The sequence below is a fragment of the Kogia breviceps genome, chromosome 10 (assembly GCF_026419965.1).
Source record: "Kogia breviceps isolate mKogBre1 chromosome 10, mKogBre1 haplotype 1, whole genome shotgun sequence".
Taxonomy (NCBI): Eukaryota; Metazoa; Chordata; class Mammalia; order Artiodactyla; family Physeteridae; genus Kogia; species Kogia breviceps.
In genome coordinates this window covers 818,996-838,067 of record NC_081319.1, presented here as the reverse complement: position 1 = coordinate 838,067, position 19,072 = coordinate 818,996, and the positions used below count along the sequence as shown (strand labels likewise).

At 58.8% G+C, this 19,072-nt stretch overlaps 1 protein-coding gene across 1 annotated transcript in view; it reads right to left on the bottom strand.

The window, feature by feature from the left end:
- CHCHD6 (coiled-coil-helix-coiled-coil-helix domain containing 6) overlaps nt 1-19,072 on the bottom strand; it is a 123,566-nt gene that overhangs the window by 30,461 nt on the left and 74,033 nt on the right. The window contains exon 5 of the mRNA XM_059078146.2: nt 8,646-8,729. Within this exon, the coding sequence (XP_058934129.1) occupies nt 8,646-8,729 (84 nt within the window). The remainder of the gene's footprint in view (nt 1-8,645; nt 8,730-19,072) is intronic.

Below are 19,072 nucleotides of genomic sequence, written 5' to 3'. Positions count from 1 at the left end.
GATTACTATGCCTTCCTGGTACACCGATCCTTTTATCATCACAGAACACCCTTCTTTGTGTCTAGTCATTTTCTTTGCTCTGAAGTACTTTATCTGGTATTAATGATGACTCCTGTGTTTTTCTGGATCGATGTTTACATGACACATCTTTTTTTCACCCTTTACTTTCCATCCATGTCACCGTATTTGAGCTGAGTCTCTTACAGACAGCAGAGTTGTGTGTGTGCGTGTCCGCGTGACCTTCTCTGGCAATCTCGGCCTTTTCACTGGTATGTTTAGACCATTTACATGTCAGGTGATTACTGACAGTTAGAGCTTAAGTCTTCCGTCTTATTACACGTTTTCTGTTTGTTTGTTCCCTCTGTTCCTCCTCCATTTCTCTTTTCTTGTCTTCCTGTCAGTTCAACATTTCATCACATTCCATGTTGACTTATTAAGGGTGTGTCTGAGTCACAGCTTCACCTAACTTTCTCAGTGGCTGCGCCAAGCATTACAACGTACACACGTGATATACAACCTGCTGCTGCTGAGGCTCTACCGCTCAGGGTCAAGCCTGCGAGCCTCGCTTCCACTTAGGTTCCTCCAGCCTCTCCACTTTTTTTTTTTTTTTTTTTTGTGGTACGCGGGCCTCTCACCGCTGTGGCCTCTCCCGTTGCGGAGCACAGGCTCTGGACGCGCAGGCTCAGCGGCCATGGCTCACGGGCCCAGCCGCTCCGCGGCACGTGTGATCCTCCCGGAACGGGGCTCGAACCTGCGTCCCCTGCATCGGCAGGCGGACTCTCAACCACTGCGCCACCGGGGAAGTCCCTCAGCCTCTCCACTTTTTAAAGTCTACTTTGAGCGTTTTTTGTACATGCATTTGCCTCACATCATACGATGCTATATTTTTTGTTTCAACAATCAAATATGATTTTTATGCATTTTTTATTTCTCCTTTGTTATTTCTTTCTTGTTCATATTCCCAAATTATTTCTTTTATCATTTCCTTCTGTTTGGATAACTTACTTTGCCACTCCTTACGGGTACACCGGGCAGCCACAAATTCTCTTAGCTCTCTGTAGTCCGAGAACGTCTTCACTTCCTCTTCATTCCTACAGGATAGTTTTGCTGGGTGCAGAATTCACGGTTAACCGAGTTTTTCTTTCAGGACTCAGGAAATACGCCGCCTCCTCTGGCCTCCATGATTTTAGATGAGATTCCACCGTCGATCAAATCGGCATCACCGCGTACGTAACACTGGTTTTCTCTGACTGCTTTCAAGTTTCGTCTTTAGTTTTCAGAAGTTTCACGACTGTGAGTCTAAGTGTGGCTTTCTTCGGGTTCATCTTTGGGACTTGCTCAGCAGCTGGATTCAGAGCGTTTACTGCACTACTGTGTCCACTTGGTTCCTCCAAGGCGCTGGGGCTCCTGCTGGCCCTGCGGGGCTGCCTGCGGAGCAGCAGGTGCTTCCCCAGGCTGTGCTCCCCCGCCAGCCGCTTGTTGGGGAGGGGCCCCCCTGCCACTGTCAGGCGTCTCTTGCCTCCAGGACACAAGGAGCACGGGCCCAGCCACTTGTGGGTGGGACATCCCCTGCCGGCCAGCAGCTCACCAGCGATCTGGGTGGGGAGCAAGGACGCGCTGGTCCGCAGGACAAGGCGCCCTCCCAGGCCGGTGCTCCCGGGCTGCCCCCGGCCCGGCTCTGGCAGGATCCCCCTGGTGTGCTGTCGAGCCATTTGGAGTCTCGGGGGAAGAAGGGAGTCTCTGGCCGCAGGGATGAAGGACACCTGTTGGGGGTGTGTGCCAGGGGCTCTCACCTGGCCCCCAGGGTGGCTGGGGGGCTCCGTCTCAATCTGGAGGACCGTGGGCCGCGCTGCGAGGCCGTCAGCCACTAGGCTGGGGCCGAACACGCTGGCCCCGGTTGCCTTTTGTCACTGGGAGGGGGCTGGGAGCCCCTCGGCCGCCGCGCTGCCTCCGCCCCAGGGTCCCTCGTCAGCTCTCCCTCCTCCTTCCTTTCAGAGGCCTGCGGTGCCTCTCGGCTGCTTCCAGGCTTCCCAGCTGTACTTGGTGCGGAGAGCAGTGAGAGGGGAGCGCAGACGTCTTCTCTCTGGAAACGCCTCTCTGGGGGGTGGCATGTGTCCGGGAGATGGCTGCGTTCACTCATTTCTGCTTGTATTCATTTTTAACACCATCTCCGTCAATTTACTTTTTCAATAAGCAAAACCATAACACGGTTCGAAAGACAAACCATTTATAAAAAACACACTCAGAGATGTCCCGCACCCTCCCTGTCTTCCCAGCCCATTCCCACTCCCACTTGTAGGTGAAATCCCGTTAGCTTCTGGTTTATCCTTCCGGAGGTCCACTTTGAAAACTAAGGAGGTTCGTACACTTCTGTCCTTTTTTCTCATTTCAGCAGAGCCATGATTGTGGCCTCAGAACCTCAGTCAGCAGTTAATCATTCAGAGCCCAGCAACTTAAAATCTTCGTAATCTCTGCGTTTCCCTTTCAAACCCCCTTCACACGCCTCTCTCATTCCACTTAAACCCACTCCCTCCTTTCTGCTCGGTTCCTCCATCTGCTGAGCCGTTTGTCTGCTTTCCCTCTTTAAATTTTACTGATCCGGCTTTTTGCAGACTTTCCTCATAGTTCTCCTTCTTTCTTCCATCCTTAACACATCTGAGAGGCGATCTCAAAGAAACAAGGCGCTGCCCTGATGGGAGTTTGCAGTGAGCGAATCCTGTTCCCCAGGAAGCCCCCCGCGGCGCCCTGCGGAAGGGCGGTCACAGGAGACGATCAGAGCCACCCGTGCGCTCAAGGCCACGTGTCCGGGGCAGAGAGGTGTTGTCAGCGACGCTGCTGATGAGGCGGGACGTTCACCGCCGCACGTCAGCCGGCGGGGGCCCCGCTGCCTCGCAGAGCCCCACAGTCCCGGCCGGCCGGCTCCGCACCGAACTCGCGCTTCGCGCCAACTCCCCCCCACGCGCCTGCCGCTGCTTCGCGGCGCTACAGCTCTCCGGGCCCCTCCCGAGCGCCCCACCCACGAGGTCAGCAACGCCGCTCCTGGGTCCAGGGGTTACCGGAAACCTGATGGGAAGGGGGTCCGCTCGGGACCGGCGGCAGCGCCTTCCGGTCGGCTTCTCAGCCCGACAACACGTGTTCCTGGGCGTCGACAGGGAAGTGGGCCGCGGGAGCCGGTGCCACAGGGGCGCCCGGGGCAGGTGTCCGCAGGCACCGCTGTTCTGGGCAAAGCCGCCAGCTGGTAACCCACAACCAGGGGCCGCAACGTCGTCTGTTGGTTTCAGGGACGCCTGGCACTCTCGACAGAGGCCACGAGCGCGTCCGCAACACTCGCCGAGTGCGACCCTCTGAACGAGAGGCGGGACGGCCTGCGTTCCTCCTGGGAGGATGGCAGGAACCGGGCCCTCGCGGAGACAGTGATGGGCCGCAACCTTCACGTCCCAAAGCGCTTCAAGTAAGACGTGAAGTCCCTTCTTGAGCCATTTAACTCGGGTAAATGACCTAACCGCCCTCTGCTTGAGTTTAGCGGCCGGTATTGTGGGCCCCTAAGAGTGCCAAGGCCTCTGCAAACTGACCGTGGTGTGTTTAAGAAGACACCAGGTAAGAGGCCACCAAGGGCCGCAGAATCTTCACATTCCACGCCCTTCCCACGTGACCCCCGGGTTCCGAGTGTCCGGGGTGGCCCCCGCCCGGCTGCCCAGCCCCTCGTCCGCCGTGTCTGGCGACGGGCCCGAGGCCTTCGCTCTGCAGGGACCTGCGGGCTGCCTTCGGCTGGGTAGGCACGCGGGCCGCGGCCCCAGAACCTGTGCTGGCCGTGTGTCCACAGAGGACCCTTCCCCGCCCCCCCGCTTTCTCCGCTCTGGATTTGCAGGTTTGCTGCTGTATGTGTAAGAATCCCTTCCCGACCTGGAGCTCAAGCTGGGGCAAGGGGCCGACCCCCATCAGAAGCTGGGGACACTGGGCTGGGCCAGCAGACGGTGGAGTGGAGTCTGAAGGGCCCGACCAGGTGACGTTCAGGGCCGGGCGAGGAAGCACAACGCAGACAAGGCAACGAGAAATCTGGACGGGACAGACGGACAGCCACTAAGGCCAGAGACCATCCAGGACGATGCTCTCGTGTGGGTGACAGATGACGGAGATGCGGATGCAGAGGGGGCGACGGTTTTAACCACCGGGAAGCGTGGGGATGGATGGCGTGTAGGAAACACACAGACAGGGAGAGGAAAGAGCCTAGAAGACCTCGGCTTTCCCAGCTGGGGGGCGAGTTCACAGGAAGATGGTCCGTGTAGAGACGTCAGCCCTGCACACAGAGTCGCCACGGTGGCCTCGCACGGCCCTCACACCCGCCACCGCCTCGCGTGCCTGGCCATCCTATGCGCTCGGCCACTGCACCGTCCCTGCCACTCGGCTCTGCGACCGCTTCCTCCTGACTCGGCGACCACTCTCCTTCCTAAGGCTCCGCCCAGCTCCAATGTACGGTGACCGCCATCGCTGACCCCGAGGGAAGGACGAGGTGCAGGCAGACCGTCTACTACAGCAGGTGTAACACCAACCCGGGCACTTAGCGCCACGGGCTGCCTTGAAGGGACAGCTCCTTGGACGGTCGCCTCCAAGTGCAGGACGTGGCATCAGGCTGTCTAGGAGGACGCAGTCTGGATGCAGAATAGGCAGGGCCATGTGGCCATTTCCTTTCTGGAGCATATCTGCCGCCCATTAAAAAGATAAATCCCAGCGTGAACAGGGCGCCCGGACTACGATTCTGAAGTCAGCCAGCCCCAGACGTACATCCCACGTCCACCGCTTAGGAGGCCGTGGGGCCGTGTGCGAGCTGCACGTGGTCCCTGAGACCCAGCAGGAAGGGCCACGTCCACACACGGGGCCTGTAGGAGGCAGACAAAGCCTTGGGAGGTGCCTGCCCCTCGGGCACAGGTAGCCGCTGTGCGTGGGCACTGAAAAGCCAGGGTGAGAGCAGTGCCAGCGGCTGGGGACCGACTGCAGCGGCCGGCGACGACACCCGACACCTCCACGGCAGGAGGACAGCTTAAGCGGTAAGGTCTTTAAAGACACTCTTCTGAGAAATACAATCACAACCGATCTTGATACAAGACCCGGGATGGAGAGCCGGCCTCAGCCCGGTGCACCTGTGCAGATGACCTCCCAGGAAGGGCACAAAGGTGACCTCTGCCCTATGCTCCCGACAGGGCACAGGGGCCACGGGACAGATGGCCAGGGCCGGGGAGTAGGGCCAGGAGGGCTGAGGCCCCGGCAGGCTGAGCTGCTGGAAAATGCCGAGCACAAAGACAGGGCTGTAAAATCTGACTAGGAGAGACGGGGACCAGAAGGAGAGGCCCACGCCGGTGGGAAGGTATGCAGTCAGCAGAGGGCGGAGAGGAAGAGCCCCTGAGCTCCCCGCCTCCACCCAGGAGACGGAAAAGGGTGAATCCAGCCCAGACACCCGGGGTCGGCTGCCGACAGCGCCGGCGCGCTAGACGGGCTCACGTGCCCATCCAGGCGAGTCACGCAAGCTCTGAATTCCCTGACGGAGACTCTCGTTGCTCCGGCAACTCAGAATTCAGAGAGAACGGGAAGACACCAGACAAGACCGCGTCCACTTTCGCGAAGGGAGAAAAGGTGGATGTGGGGAAACAAAGCTAAGGTTGGTGACCAGTGACACCCCCGACAGGATCCTGTCGTCTGAGTCCTTAGAAGCAGAAGTGCTGGCAAGCAGGGTGGCCACAGATGGAAGACCCACTGCCCCACTGCCGTGTTGTCGGGGACACGGCCCAGGCCCTTCTAGGCCCAAGAGCACAGCACGCACCGCTGTACCAGCTGACTCTCAAACCACTGAGCTGCCTGAGGGCTGCTTTCCTACACGTGAAAAGAAGCGGGTCGGATCAAGCGTCCTCCTGTCCCACCTCATCGGAGGCGGTGGTCCCACTAGCCCAGGTATAAGCAGCCCATTCTCGGCTAAGAAAGGCCGAGCCTCGGGGCACATCTCTGCTCCGCTCCAGGGTCCCTGGGTGACAGCTTCCCAAGGCGGCCTGGCCAGGCGGCCCCCCCGGGAGCACAGGCTGAACCACCATCCTTGGTACCCATCCTTCCCACGGCGGCCGCTCCAGTGAGGGTGTGACAGGGTCGCCTTGGGCTGGAACTTGTTTCCCTGAAGCGTGCGGCTGGGCCCTCTTCCGGCACGCCTGACCAGCAGCCACCTTCTCTTGTGACGTGGGCTTCCCCGAAGCTACTCCCCTTCCTCGGAACCTCAAGCAGCCCCTGTTTCCCTGCAGAGGCTCGGGGACCCCGGGCGGGGCTGCTTCGTGCGGCACCGCGAAGGCTGCCGGCCCGGCAGGATCGAGGCACAGCCGCTCCTTAGGAAAAGCGAGCCCAAGCGGAAAACAACGGAAACCAGGAGAAGCACTAACTGCTCACGGGCAGAGGCTGGGATGGCGGGGAGCGGGTGCACCGCTTGGGGAAAGAGCCCCAAATCCAGGCAGCACACACGTCTCCAAGATCCTCCCTCTCTCCCCGCCTCACTCTTTGAAACTAGACCCCAGAAGTGCCCTCTCCACTCGCAGCTGCTGAGTTTAGAAAAGTAAGACCAGACTGACGGAGCGGGCAGGCCCAGCGGTCACAGAGAGGTCTCAGGCGTCCCTCGTGCGGGGCCCGAGGCCGCAGCGTCCCCTCCCCTCCCACCCCGGACGCTGGGCCCCGTGTGGCAGGAACCAGCCCTGCCCGGCGCCGGACGGAGCCAAACTACCGCGGGGCGAACGCGTGGGCCCTGCAGGCACTCCGGGGGCTGCTTCAGGCAACCGACCACGCGTCCCCCAGACAGCCGGCAGCTCAGGTTTGAGATGCCCGTTTCAGAGACGAGGAAACTGAGGCTCCGGAATTTAGACAACTTGCTCCAAGTCCCGGGCTGCTGTGCCGCTGAGGCGGAACCAGGGCTGAGCTCTGCTGGACCCCAGAGCCTCCCGCCCCACCCGCCTGGCCCTGGGCCCGGCGAGGCCTGGAGAGGTGGCCGTCCCTGGAGATGAGACTGCCTCGGACACACGCGCTGCTGCTGGAGCGCGGCCTGCAGTCTGCAGGGGGAGAGAACACGGAGAGGACGGCGGAGCTGGTGTCCAGCCACCCACCCACCATCGGGGCACGCTGCCCTCTGCCTCCCGCCTGCACGGACATCACGCCAGCTTTGCTTCCTGGGCCGAGACCCTGGCGAGGCCGCTGTGAACGCAGCAGCTCACCTCTCTCCGCAGGAAAAGGAAACCCCTCCTCGCTCCAGCCTGGCGGCCTGGGCACCAGGAACAACTGTTCAGAAAGATCACGAGGCACAGGCGCCCAACAAAAAAGGCTCCCCTGGCTCAGGAATAACCATCACAGGCTCAGAAGGGTCACGAAGTCCCCTCCCCCCGAACACTGGGCCGCGCTCCGCGGGCTCTCCTGCCCGCCGACGCCGGTCACACGGCCGGGTCCAGACGGCGTCCTCCGGGCAACGGGCCTCTGTGCCTCCCACCCCGACCGGCTCCCGGCTGCTGAGGGGTCGAGGATGATCCAGCCGTTGTTCCAAGTCTGCCCCGAACAGCTTCCCACCATCAATTTCCAAGCGTAAGAGGAAACCAAAAAAAAAAAAAAAAAAAAAAAGGAAAAGGAGCTCGACGGTTGGAAGGTGCAGAAGCTGAAAATGTCAAGGTCTGAGCATTCAACAACTGGGGCCGAATTTATATAAAAATACAACAGCGACAGCAACTGGAGAAGATTCTCCGTGGTCCCAGCCATTACAGGAACAGATCTGTCCCCGGAGAAGGCCCACTAGGCCTGCCCAGCCCCTCTCCCCCTCGACCCCACCTCCCTGCAGAGACCCGGCTCCTGTTTTGCAAAGTGCTAGTGTTTAAGCATCTGCACCCCTCTTCTGGAAGCTTTCAGTAACCGCTCACAACCACGGAGGCAAACCTCACTTAAAAGAAGGGGCCATCTGCCTAAGAAAGGGGTCTGGACCTGACCTAGGACGAGCTGGAGGGCGGTGAGAAAGAAGCAGGGCGCGCGCTGTAAGGACGAGGACCAGAGGAGAGCCACCCTCCGAGCTGCACACCTCACACGCCTGGCGTCCCCCAGACGCCAACGGGTGACCCCTTTCTGTCCCCACGGACAGGTCCCAGGGCACGTGCCTGCCATCAAGCCTGCAAGACGCCAGCAACCTCGAAGCTCCAAACCAAGACAAGGGACTCCAGGACCCGCGGGGAGAGCAGGCGCTCGGTGGATCGGCCCCAGGCTCCGGCGTAGGGAGAGCCGTGTGTGTTCAGCTGCCAGCCGTCGCCTCCCACGCTTTCAGGGTCTCTTTGAACACGCCTTCATGATCAGCAAGCTAAGCCGCCCAAACAGGGAGCAAGTCACAAAGTTACCCAATGAATTTTCGCGTTGCAGGTTTGAAAAAGGGCAGATGACGTGCCTCTGAAACTCGTTCGTTTCAAAGGCTCATCTTCAGAAAGGTAGAGACGGGCCCTCTGATCCCTGAGCCCCGGGAGAAAAGCAGTAACGGCACTCGTGTATTTGCACCGCAACGGTCGCACTATCACTACCTCTCCCCAGCGCACGGGGTCAGCTTCCCGAGCCGCCCGGAGCTCGGCGCCCAGCCGCCCTCCCGCCGGGCCGCTCACCTGCCTCTCCAGGCGCCCGAGCTGCTCCTTGTATAAGGCGTCGCGGCGTCTCAGCTCTGCCTCTCGGCTCTCCAGCTCCCCGGCCTGTGGGGAGAGCAGAGTCCAGTTAGCCGTCGGCGACCGACGAGTGGAAGCTCACGCGGTGCCACGTCGCTACTGCCATTAGTGGGGGGCCCCACAGCGCCGACCGGGGCAAGCGCGTGCACACGCGCCCCGCGGTCTCCCACGGCAGGCGGGATGGCCAGGGCCCCATCACGACGCAGAAACAGGGCGGCGCAGGTGACGGCCCCGAAGCTCGAAGCCACGAGCGGCGCTGGGGCCGAGCCTGGGCAGAGGAGGGCCTGGACGGAAGCTGTGCAGCCTCAAGGCACGCAGGCAGAAGCAGTGCGCCGTCCCCACGGCACACGGGCCGCCGCCGCACTCCCCGAGCTCTGAGAGGCAGGGACGCCCAGACGGCCTCCTGCTGAGCAGACCACCTGTCTCCAAGGGCCAGGGAGCTGACAGGTGAGCCGCCTTGGAACCCAGAATCCCAGGCCTCGGGGGACAGCTGCCCCTCAGCCTCCTGACAGGAGCAAACAGAACACTGGCGCACACGGCCAAGGACCCCCGCAAGGTCACGGCAGGCTACCCGGGCCCGCCCCCTCCCCACCCTCCACCAGCCGGGGGGCCTTCAACAAGCCCCTGACCCCAAGCGCCAGCTCAAGCACGTGTGACACATAAACCCAGAATGACTCCCCCCACGGGCCGTGCAGGGGTCAAAGGAAACCCCAGCGGCAAGGCCAGGTTCACAGGAGGCCCACGCACCATGATGCGACATCAGACGAGGCAGGAATTCACGTCCTCCTCACGGGGAGGCCCGTGTCCCCGGAGCCCTTGGGACCTCCCCGAGTCAGGGCCCCTGGCCTGCCTCTGCCTGGGAAAAACAAGGGCTGGCCTGACGCAGGGGCTGCAGAGAGTGCGTGCGACGCAAACGCCCGGCGTTGGCGCCTGGACCAGAGGCTGTGCCGGGGACGCAGGTTTGGCGGACAGAGGTGCCCACTCTGCAGAGCGGCCGCCGTCCGGCCCTTGCCTCGAGCATGGCAGGCAGGGGGCCCTCAGGTCAGAGCCAGACGTTAGCGGGTGTTGCCACGTGCCACACACGCCTGTAAGGGGGCTGGGGCACTGGGGGTGACAGGGAGCTCCTGTCCTCATAGAGCTTAGATCCCAGCAGAAGAGACAGAACAACGGGACAAGTGCAGAGGGACACGGGCTGGGGAACCACAGACGGGCAGCTTGCAGGGTAGCGACGGCTGTTCTCCCTAAGACGTTTCCCGGTCGGCCTTCTGGGGAAAAGTACTGCGTAAAGCACACTGTCTCCAACACAGAGGTAAAACGTCACCATTACGCATGCCCGCGCTCGGGTCACAGTCTTTGAAGGGGGACGTGAAGCGAACTGTCAGATGAGCACGCTCGACGCACCTGCCCTGCTCCAAACACGAGGCAGGTAAAACCACGGAGACACGGCTGAATTTGCTAACAAGATGCAAACGTCCAACAGAACAGACGGGCACAGAGGCAGGTGAGGCCAAAGCCACAGCCTTGGGCAGAGGTGGGCGTGGGGCCAGCTTCGCCCCTGGAGCCCAGGGCTCCCCCAGCATGAGAAGCCAACCTGAAAATCCCGAGGACCCCATGTCGGGCCGTGGTTCTCAACCTGCCGGAAGCTGGGCTCAGCCCAGAGGCCACAGCCCCAGCCCCGTGAACCCCAGGCCACAGCTGGGTGGCGCGGGGACCGGCTGACACTTGGGGCGGCCGTAAGCTGTCACGAAAATGCTCGGCAGGGAGGCAAGGAAACAGGAGAGAAACAAAGCCAACGAGACCCAAACCAAAACCCGTGCTCACAACAAGCCTGCAAACCAAACCCCAAATACGGTGAGGAAGCGTAAGCTTAGCAAGGCTGCCCGTCAAACCAGAAGCTGAGGGCTTCCCCGGTGGCGCAGCGGTTGAGAGTCCGCCTGCCGATGCAGGGGACGCGGGTTCGTGCCCCGGTCCGGGAGGATCCCACGTGCCGCGGAGCGGCTGGGCCCGTGAGCCGTGGCCGCTGAGCCTGCGCGTCGGGAGCCTGTGCTCCGCGACGGGAGAGGCCACAACGGTGAGAGGCCCGCGTACCGCAAAACAAACAAACAAAAAAAAACAAAAAACCAGCAGCTGATACAAATTCACTCCAGACAAAATTCACGTGATGGGACGTTATGACACGGTTTTTAAAAACTTTTTATTACGCAAAATTGTATTACTGTGCTAAAATAATACTAAATAAATCCGGATATTATAATATTAAATATATATTAAATAATATGAACTAAATATAAATTTACAATAAAATTTTTAAAAACCCAGATAGCCATCACTAAGCTTCAAAATGATAAACTAGGGACTTCCCTGGTGGTCCAGCAGTTAAGAATCCGCCTTCTAATGCAGGGGACACAGGTTCGATCCCTGGTTGGGGAACTAAGATCCCACGTGCCGCAGGGCAACTAAGTCTGCGCGCTGCAACCACTGAGAGAGAAGCCCACACACCGCAGTGCAAGATCCCACATGCCACAACAAAGATCCTGCAAGACTGCAACTAAGACCCGACGTGGCCAAAAATATAATTAATTCATTAATTAATTAACTTTTTTAAAAAGGAAATATTAAAAAAATGATTAACGGGAATCCTGTTTCACCTACAGCGCCCACCCCTCCCTCCCCCCAGATTCCTTACAGCAGGTCATCTCATCTGCACGTACTTCAATATATTCCTCTAAAAGATAAAGACTTCTATTTTCCTAATCAGAACCAGTAGCATTGCAGACCAAAAAAATGAATTCCTGAACATCATCAAATATTCAGCCAGTGTTCGAATGTCCAATTGATAAGTGCTCAAAAAGATAAGTGAACTTCTGATTAAAAAAGAAGGAATGAACCTGAAACAGGCAAGCCCCCACGGAGGTAAACATTAGAACTGTAAATTTCTTCAAGGAACAAGGAATCCAATGGATGAGACAAGCCCCAAGCTGAGGGCAGTTAGGGGGAAATTAGGAAAGGGGGACGCAGTAGAGAGATTTGGTCCTGCAACCGAGACAAGGGCGCACAGCAGCAGAGGAGCCAGAAAACTCGAGGGCGCTGCCTTGTGGCTGCTGGGGGGGGCGGGGACACACAGGGTGGGGGCAGGGGGAGGAGGAGGGGGAGGAGGGGGAGGTCCAAGCAGATGAGGCGGGGGCTGGAGGAGAATGAGGGGAGGAGAGGACGCAACAGAAAAGACCCGGCGAGGTTGCAGGAATCAGTATAAGTAATCGGGGATCCCAGCTTTTGAGATGGTCCCCCGGGATCCCACATCCCCGAGCTTGGGCCCTGGAGTGACACCCGAATCCTGATGAGCAGCTACGACTGGAGCGAGAGGGGGCAGCTCCAGGGGCGAAGGTCGTGCTTTGTGTCTGGCGCCCACCTGCTTGTCCACACCCACGGAGCCAGCTTCCCTGGTGGTGCGCGCTGCCCTCCGGAGATGCCCCCGGGGCCCGGAGCTGGGGGGCCTCAGCCCAGCGGCCCGAGGGCCTTGGGACGGGACTGCAGCCCTGAGAAGCCAGGGGCAGGGGCCCAGCCGAGCCCAGTCCCAGCCCCAAGGACCCACGAGGTGTCCACCGTGAGGTGTCCGCGCACACCGTGAGGCCATACACGGTCACTGCTTTAAACCACTAAATGCACAAGTTGTGATTTAGCTACAGACAATGACTACAGACCACGAACCAAATAACCTCAGCCTTAAAGGAAAACGAGCACCACTTTGGGTAAAAGAAAGAAAAAGGAAACCCAACTGGGTGCCACTTACAAGGGACCCAGTCCCTGCACTAAGGGTCTCACGGGACACAGGAAAAGCCTCCACTGGCACAAATATATACTGCAGCGCCCACTGTTCTGTCCTCTTTACCCCAAAGGTTCAGCATTCAATCAAACATTCACACACACTCACACTCACACACACACACACGCGCGCGCACACACACACACATACACACACACACACACACACACACACACACACACACACGAAAATAAAGATGTACCACAGAGAGGAAATACTCAACAGAGCCAGACGCAACAACGGCCCGAAGTTAGCCCAGAGGGACTTCAAAGTGACCGGGGTTAACACGGCGGCGACTCCAGCGGGAAAGTGTGGGCACCGCGTGGGAAGCCGCGGAGACTCCCGACAGGAAGACAGGGGCCCCCCAGCCCCCCGCACTGCTGAGGAGATGCCAGCTGCTGGTCTCACAGACAGTCCCTTGCATGCGATGAGCGGCCTCTCCTGCTGCTTTCGAGCCTCTCTCTCTGGCTGTGGCCTCTGACAGTCCGGCTGCGACACGTCTCAGCGTGGGGGTCCTGAGATCTCCCCGAGCACAGCCCTAGCCGGAACGCGGCCTCCAGCTTGCCAGCAAAACGTCGGAGCCTTTCAAAGCCTCCCATGCGCCTCCTCTCTGCGGCTCTGCTCGCCTGGCGTTTGGGTTACCCCACTGTTCGCACCCAACTGCCCGCCACCCGCTCAACAATGGCCTCGGACGGCTTCCGGCAAACAACCCCAGGGCATCCCCGAGTCCCGTGCAATGGAGTCAGCCTTGCGAGTGGGGTCCTCCGGGGAACCCCTGGACGGGGAGAAGAATGACGACCTCTGGGAAGGGGGCCTTGGAGGGCCCCAGTCCTTCCCCAGCCCGTGCACTGGCTGCCAGGCCGCTGGGTTTCACCAGGACTGCGTCTGCTGGCTTCCAAGGTTGCCGCTCAGGTTGGGACGAGGAGGACGGGAATCGGACCATTTGAAAGGCCACAAAGCTCACTCTCCTTACTGAGATTCACCCGTTTTTCCTGAACAAATGCTCCTGGATGGCCACAAGTCGTTGGTTAGCTTTCAGTTCTGAAAAAAATCGGCTCTGTCCATTTTCATTGCTTTTATGGAAGAGAGGGTCTTCAGAGGCGCCTCCTCCACCCTCACTGACACCACCCAAACTAGACCAGAACCAAAGGAAAAGCCAGGAAATCGCGGGCTCATCAGCAAACTGGACAGAGCAGAGGAAAGGATCAATGAACTTGGAGACAGATGATTAGAAATTATTCAAACTGAAACCCAAGCAGACGAAGCATGAAAAATAGAATGAAACAGGGCCCCCAAGAGCTACAGGACAATATTAAACGACAGAGCATACCTTTAATTGAAGTCCTAGTAGGAAAAGAGAAAGATGGGGTAAAAGAAAGGGAAGGGATGAAGGCCAAGAATATTCCCAAATTAATTAAAGACCACAGAGAGATCTGAGCAGCTCAGAAAAATCCCAAGCAGTGTGCTTTTGCGAAGTTCTTAAATAATTCCTGAAGTAACAGAATACTTCTTGAGCATAGATTTTTTTTAAAAAAGTAATTTCTAGGGCTTCCCTGGTGGCTCAGTGGTTGGGAGTCCGCCTGCCGATGCAGGGGACGCGGGTTCGTGCCCCGGTCCGGGAGGATCCCACGTGCCGCGGAGCGGCTGGGCCCGTGGGCCATGGCCGCTGAGCCTGCGCGTCCGGGGCCTGTGCTCCGCGCAACGGGAGAGGCCACGGCGGTGAGAGGTCTGCGTACCGCAAAAAAAAAAAAAAAAAAAAAAAAAAAAGTAATTTCTAGAATAACTACTAAAAATGTAACCAAAGAAAGCACAAATAAGAAGTCAGTAGAGGAGATAAAACGAAATTCCAAAATGTACTGATTCATCTCCACCCTCTCTCTCAAAGAAAATCTACAAGAAAGCAGCAACAGAGGAACAGAGAACAGGTGGAACAAACAACTCAAATAACAAATGGTCAATTTAAATGCACTCATACCAATAATGATATTAAAGATAAACAGACTTACCCCTGTATTAGTTCCCTCTTGCTGTTGTAATAAGAACTTACCAAAAACTTAGTGGCTTAAATACTACAAATTTATTCTCTTACAGTTCTAGAGGTCAGAAGTCTCGAACGGGTCTTATTTGGCTACAAGCGTGGTGTCGGCAGGGCTGGTCCTTCTGGAAGCTCTGGGGAAGAACCCGTTTCCTCGCCCTTCCCAGCGACTAGGGGGCGCCTGCATTTCTTGGCTCACGGCCCCACGTCGCCCTGACCTCCGCTGCTGTTATCACGTCTCCTTCTCTGACTCTCCTGTCTCCCTCTTTCCCTGATCGTTCCCTGATTTCCCTTTCTCCTCATCTCCCTGACACCTGAGGTCACACCAGGCATCCTTGGACAATACAGGATAGTCTCCCCACCACATACTCTTCACTGAGTGCCATCTGAAGAGCCCTGTTTACCACGCAAGAGAGTACATTCACGTGTCTCAGGTCCCGGGGGTTGGGAGGTGGACGTCTCTGGGGGGCCGTGAGTCTGCTTACCATACACACCAATGCAAAGGCAAAACCCCAGCTACACGTCACTGATAAAAAATAATACAAACAGGCTTTACGAAATGGGAAAAGGTGTATCGTGCACACCAAGTACAGTAAGTCCCCTACACGTGAACCTTCAAGTTGCGAACTTTCAAAGATGCGAACGTGCGTTCCGTCGACGTCGGGCGTGAGTGACGCTGCAGCCCGCCCTCCGTCCCCTGTTGCTGACGACCCTTCAGCTCTACCACCTTCCACCTCCTCTCCCTCCTCAGCCAGTAACTCTTCCTGCCCGTTCACTCGAAGCCAGCCCGTGTGCCACCTGTCGTACCGCACTGCTGTACTTTTCAAGGTACTGTAAGATTAAAAATGTTTTCTTTACTTTTTGTGTTTTTTTAATGTATTATTTGTGTGAAAAGTATTATAAACCTATTACGGTACATTATTCTACAGCCGACTGTGTTAGCTGGGTACCTAGCTAACTAAGGCTAACTTTGTTGGACTTATGAACTAATTGGACTTACGAATGTGCTCTCGGAACAGAACTCATTTGTATGCAGTGAACTTGCTGTATAAGAAAGCTGGCATAGCTACACTTATATCAGATAAAGGAGAATTCAAGACAAAAAAATATTACCAGATATAATGAAGGGCAGTTCACAATCATGAAAGAGACATTTAGTCAAGAAGAGAAAACAATGATAAATGTGTATGCAACTGATAACAAAAATCCCAAATACATAAAACAAATTTGACAGATTAAAGAATATAAAGAGATCCACAATCATAATCAAAGACTTTGACATCTCCCAAGATACTGACAGAACTAAACAGGGAGGGCTCACAGGGCAGGTGGGTTCCAAGGCAGCAGAGTAATAAGGGAACGTGACCAGGAAAACGCGAGGCCACCGCGTCCCTTTGCGTCCACCGCATCTGACCCGTCAGCCCCGCGCTCTGCACCCCGGCTTCCTCTCAGCAGCACCCAGGTGCTGGGCGGGAGGTACCGCCTCGATTGTAACAGAAACAGGGATCAGAGACAACTCCTGAACGACAGGGCCGAGTCAGTAAGAACAGCAGTGACCACGTATCAACAGTTGATAAACAATGACTCAAACGCTCCCTTCAACTCGCCCCACCACCCGGTGAGGAGGGAACCATTAAACCCACTTAAAAGGCAGGAAAACCAAGGCAGAGTGATGCAGCCGCCCAGAGCCACACAGCGAGGCCACGCAGAGCTGAGATGCTGAAGCCTTTAGACTTTAGACTTTAGCTGTGTGCCTGGAGGGACAGAGTCCCAGCATGTGTGGGTCTCCACACAAACCGTCCTGGAAGCTGCCACCATCCCCGAGGTTTCCAGGAGGGCTCCGGCCTGGGAGGGGAAAGGTCGGGAAACTGAATGTCACCATGTGCACGACTCCGCTTAAGGTGGCTGCCTAGGGGGCTGGGCGGAGCGACAGGCTGCGTGCGCCTCCTGCTGGGAAAGCCCGGGGCTGCCCGGCCTCCCCCGGGAAGGCCACCCCCACCCGCAGCGGGGGCCGCTGGGTCACAGCCCTGAGCTCGCCACGCGGCACGGAGGACGGGACTGAAGCGTGAAGTCAGCGAGGGCCACTGCTGAGTGGAGGAAGGATGGGAGGGAGGGAGCGAAGGAAGGAGAGGCCCGCTCGTGGCCGCGAACTGCCTGGTCCTCCTCTGGTCTACGGGGTGGTGGTGGTTTGGTTTGCTTTTCAACTGAATTGGCCACCAGCGTTTACCAAACTGGGATTTTTACAGAAAAACATTTGGACTTCCCTACGAGCAACTGGAGAACGGGTCATGAACCCAGCGTGGACAGCAGTTCTGCCCGGGGCCGTGCGTCCTCCAGCCCAGAGCCAAGAGCTGGGCCCGTCTGCAGGTGCCCTCCCCTCCCCGGCACCGCACGACCCTCTCTGGCCTTGCTTCTCGCCACACCGAGGCCCCGCTGCTTCCTAGTCTCCGCCTGTTCAGACTGTGGGCCACCACAGCGTCCCGGCAGCTCGTGTGTCCGGAGCCCTCCTGGAGCGAGGGACACGGCAGGGGGACGGCAGGCTGAGGACATGCTGATGGGCGCCTAAGATGCCGGACGGACGTGGGGAAGGGCTGTGAGGACGGGGGCAGCCGGAGAGGGGGGCGGCGACCACCCAGGGCCTCTGAGGCTTCCCGGGGGGGCAGCAGAGGCTGCTGCGCTCGGGCCCGGGCAGCGGAGAGAGGCCAGCTGTGCTGAAAGGGAGGGGGCACCCGAGAGCTCTACGCAGGAGACCGATACGATCTGACTTATTTATTTTTTAAGCCCAGCTCATAAAAGCCGAAGTGGCAGGCCGCTGCCCAGGAAGACGTCCTGATTCCCTCTCGCCGCGCACGGTGACTCGCGGGCAGGCGCACAGAGCATCCCCTGCGGCTGTGTCAGCTGTCGCCACGCAACGGCGGCGAGGAGAGGCTCACGGAGGAAATAATAGGCAATCTTCTAGCCCAACACCTTTTAAAGAGTAATGATGGAGAATAAGCCCCCGCCTGGCAGCGAGGCAGGGGCTGTCTCTCAGCGCAGGGCGACAACACACCACCTGGAACGAGCCGGTCGGGCAGAGGATGCCTGCGTTCGGATCTGTCGGCTGAAAAGACTGGCGGGGGGAAGGGGCCGCATTCAACTCCGCCGCCTGCTGCTCCACGCGGCTGCAGGTTTGAGAGCTCAGAGACACGGCTTCAACACAGCGGTGCCGGGGCCGCGGCTCTCGCACGGAGCCAGGCCACGGGCAGAGGGGCCGCGTGCACCGGGCAGAGCCGGCCACTGTGGGTGGGGGCTCCCCACGCCCCACCCCGTGCCGAAGTGTCCAGAGCATCCTCCCGGCCTGGTGTGAACTGAAGACGTTCTCAGAGGCGCACGGGTCGGGGGAGCAGCCCCTGACTCACCAGGAACGGGTGGCCAGGGGCCTGGTCACACGCTGAGCACGGGGCTCCCAGCAGGCGGGTGGGCCAAGCTTCGAACCCCCCAGAGGGCTCCGGGCTCTGTGCAGCACTGTCCCACCACCCCCGTTGGCTCCCACGACCTGGGCTCAGACCACAGGGACCCAGGAAGAGCCGCCCCAGCGCTGTCGTGGGGCCTCCGCGGCACAGCGCAGAGGCCAGGCGACGGGGGATGGCGGCGGCCACCCTGACGGCCTTCGAGACACACGATGGTTCGGGGCCAATCCGGACTCTGCTCAGACCCCGCAGGCCCACCCGCAGTCTCTGCCAGGCCGCCTCGTGGACGGCGAGGCGTCCTGGCGGAGGACGGCGTGGGCCTGCGGGGTCTGAGCAGACTCCGGATTGGGAGGACGGGGAGGTGGCACCGAAGGACCGCTCCTCTCTGACCTCGACGCGGCCACCTGAAAACGCCGCTCCCTCCACGGGCGCGCCAGGGTTTCCACGGCTCCGCTCTCGGCTCCCACTGTTCTTTGCCAGGAACGCCTCTCTTTCCGCATCCTGCCTGCCAGCCTGGCAGATCCTCCGAGGCTCGGCCCACATGCTCTTCTTGGACTCTCCAGCCCCCTGTAAACTCCCGCCTTGGGGTGTGTGGGCAGGGGTGGGCTGTCCTACTTCTACGTGGGGCAGGTGTGTTGGGGATGGCTCGTCGGGCGGGCACCTGGCTCAGGCTCCGACAGGCACCGTCCCCTGAATCCGGGCCCCCAGCCTCCCTCCCTGCTCACCACAGCGGGGCTGCTTTCTGCGGCTGAAGTCAAGATCTGACTGACGTATCTTCTCTTCCCTCGGCATCCAAACACAACGGCTTCTCCCATCTGTGCTCCCGGGGCACTTAGATAGATTTTCTAGTTATTCTAATTACTGTTACAGCAAGCAATCTACTCGCCCCCTGCAAACATCCGCGCCTTGTGGCGGAAGCCCCAAGCCCCTTCTGTCCATCCGGCAGTGCACCTAGCACGCAGGCACTGGCGTTCGTCCTCAGAACTGAACTTACACACTCACGTTATCAGAAGCATAACTCAGGCCCTTACACAAGGGCAACACCTTCAAGAATCTCCTGGGA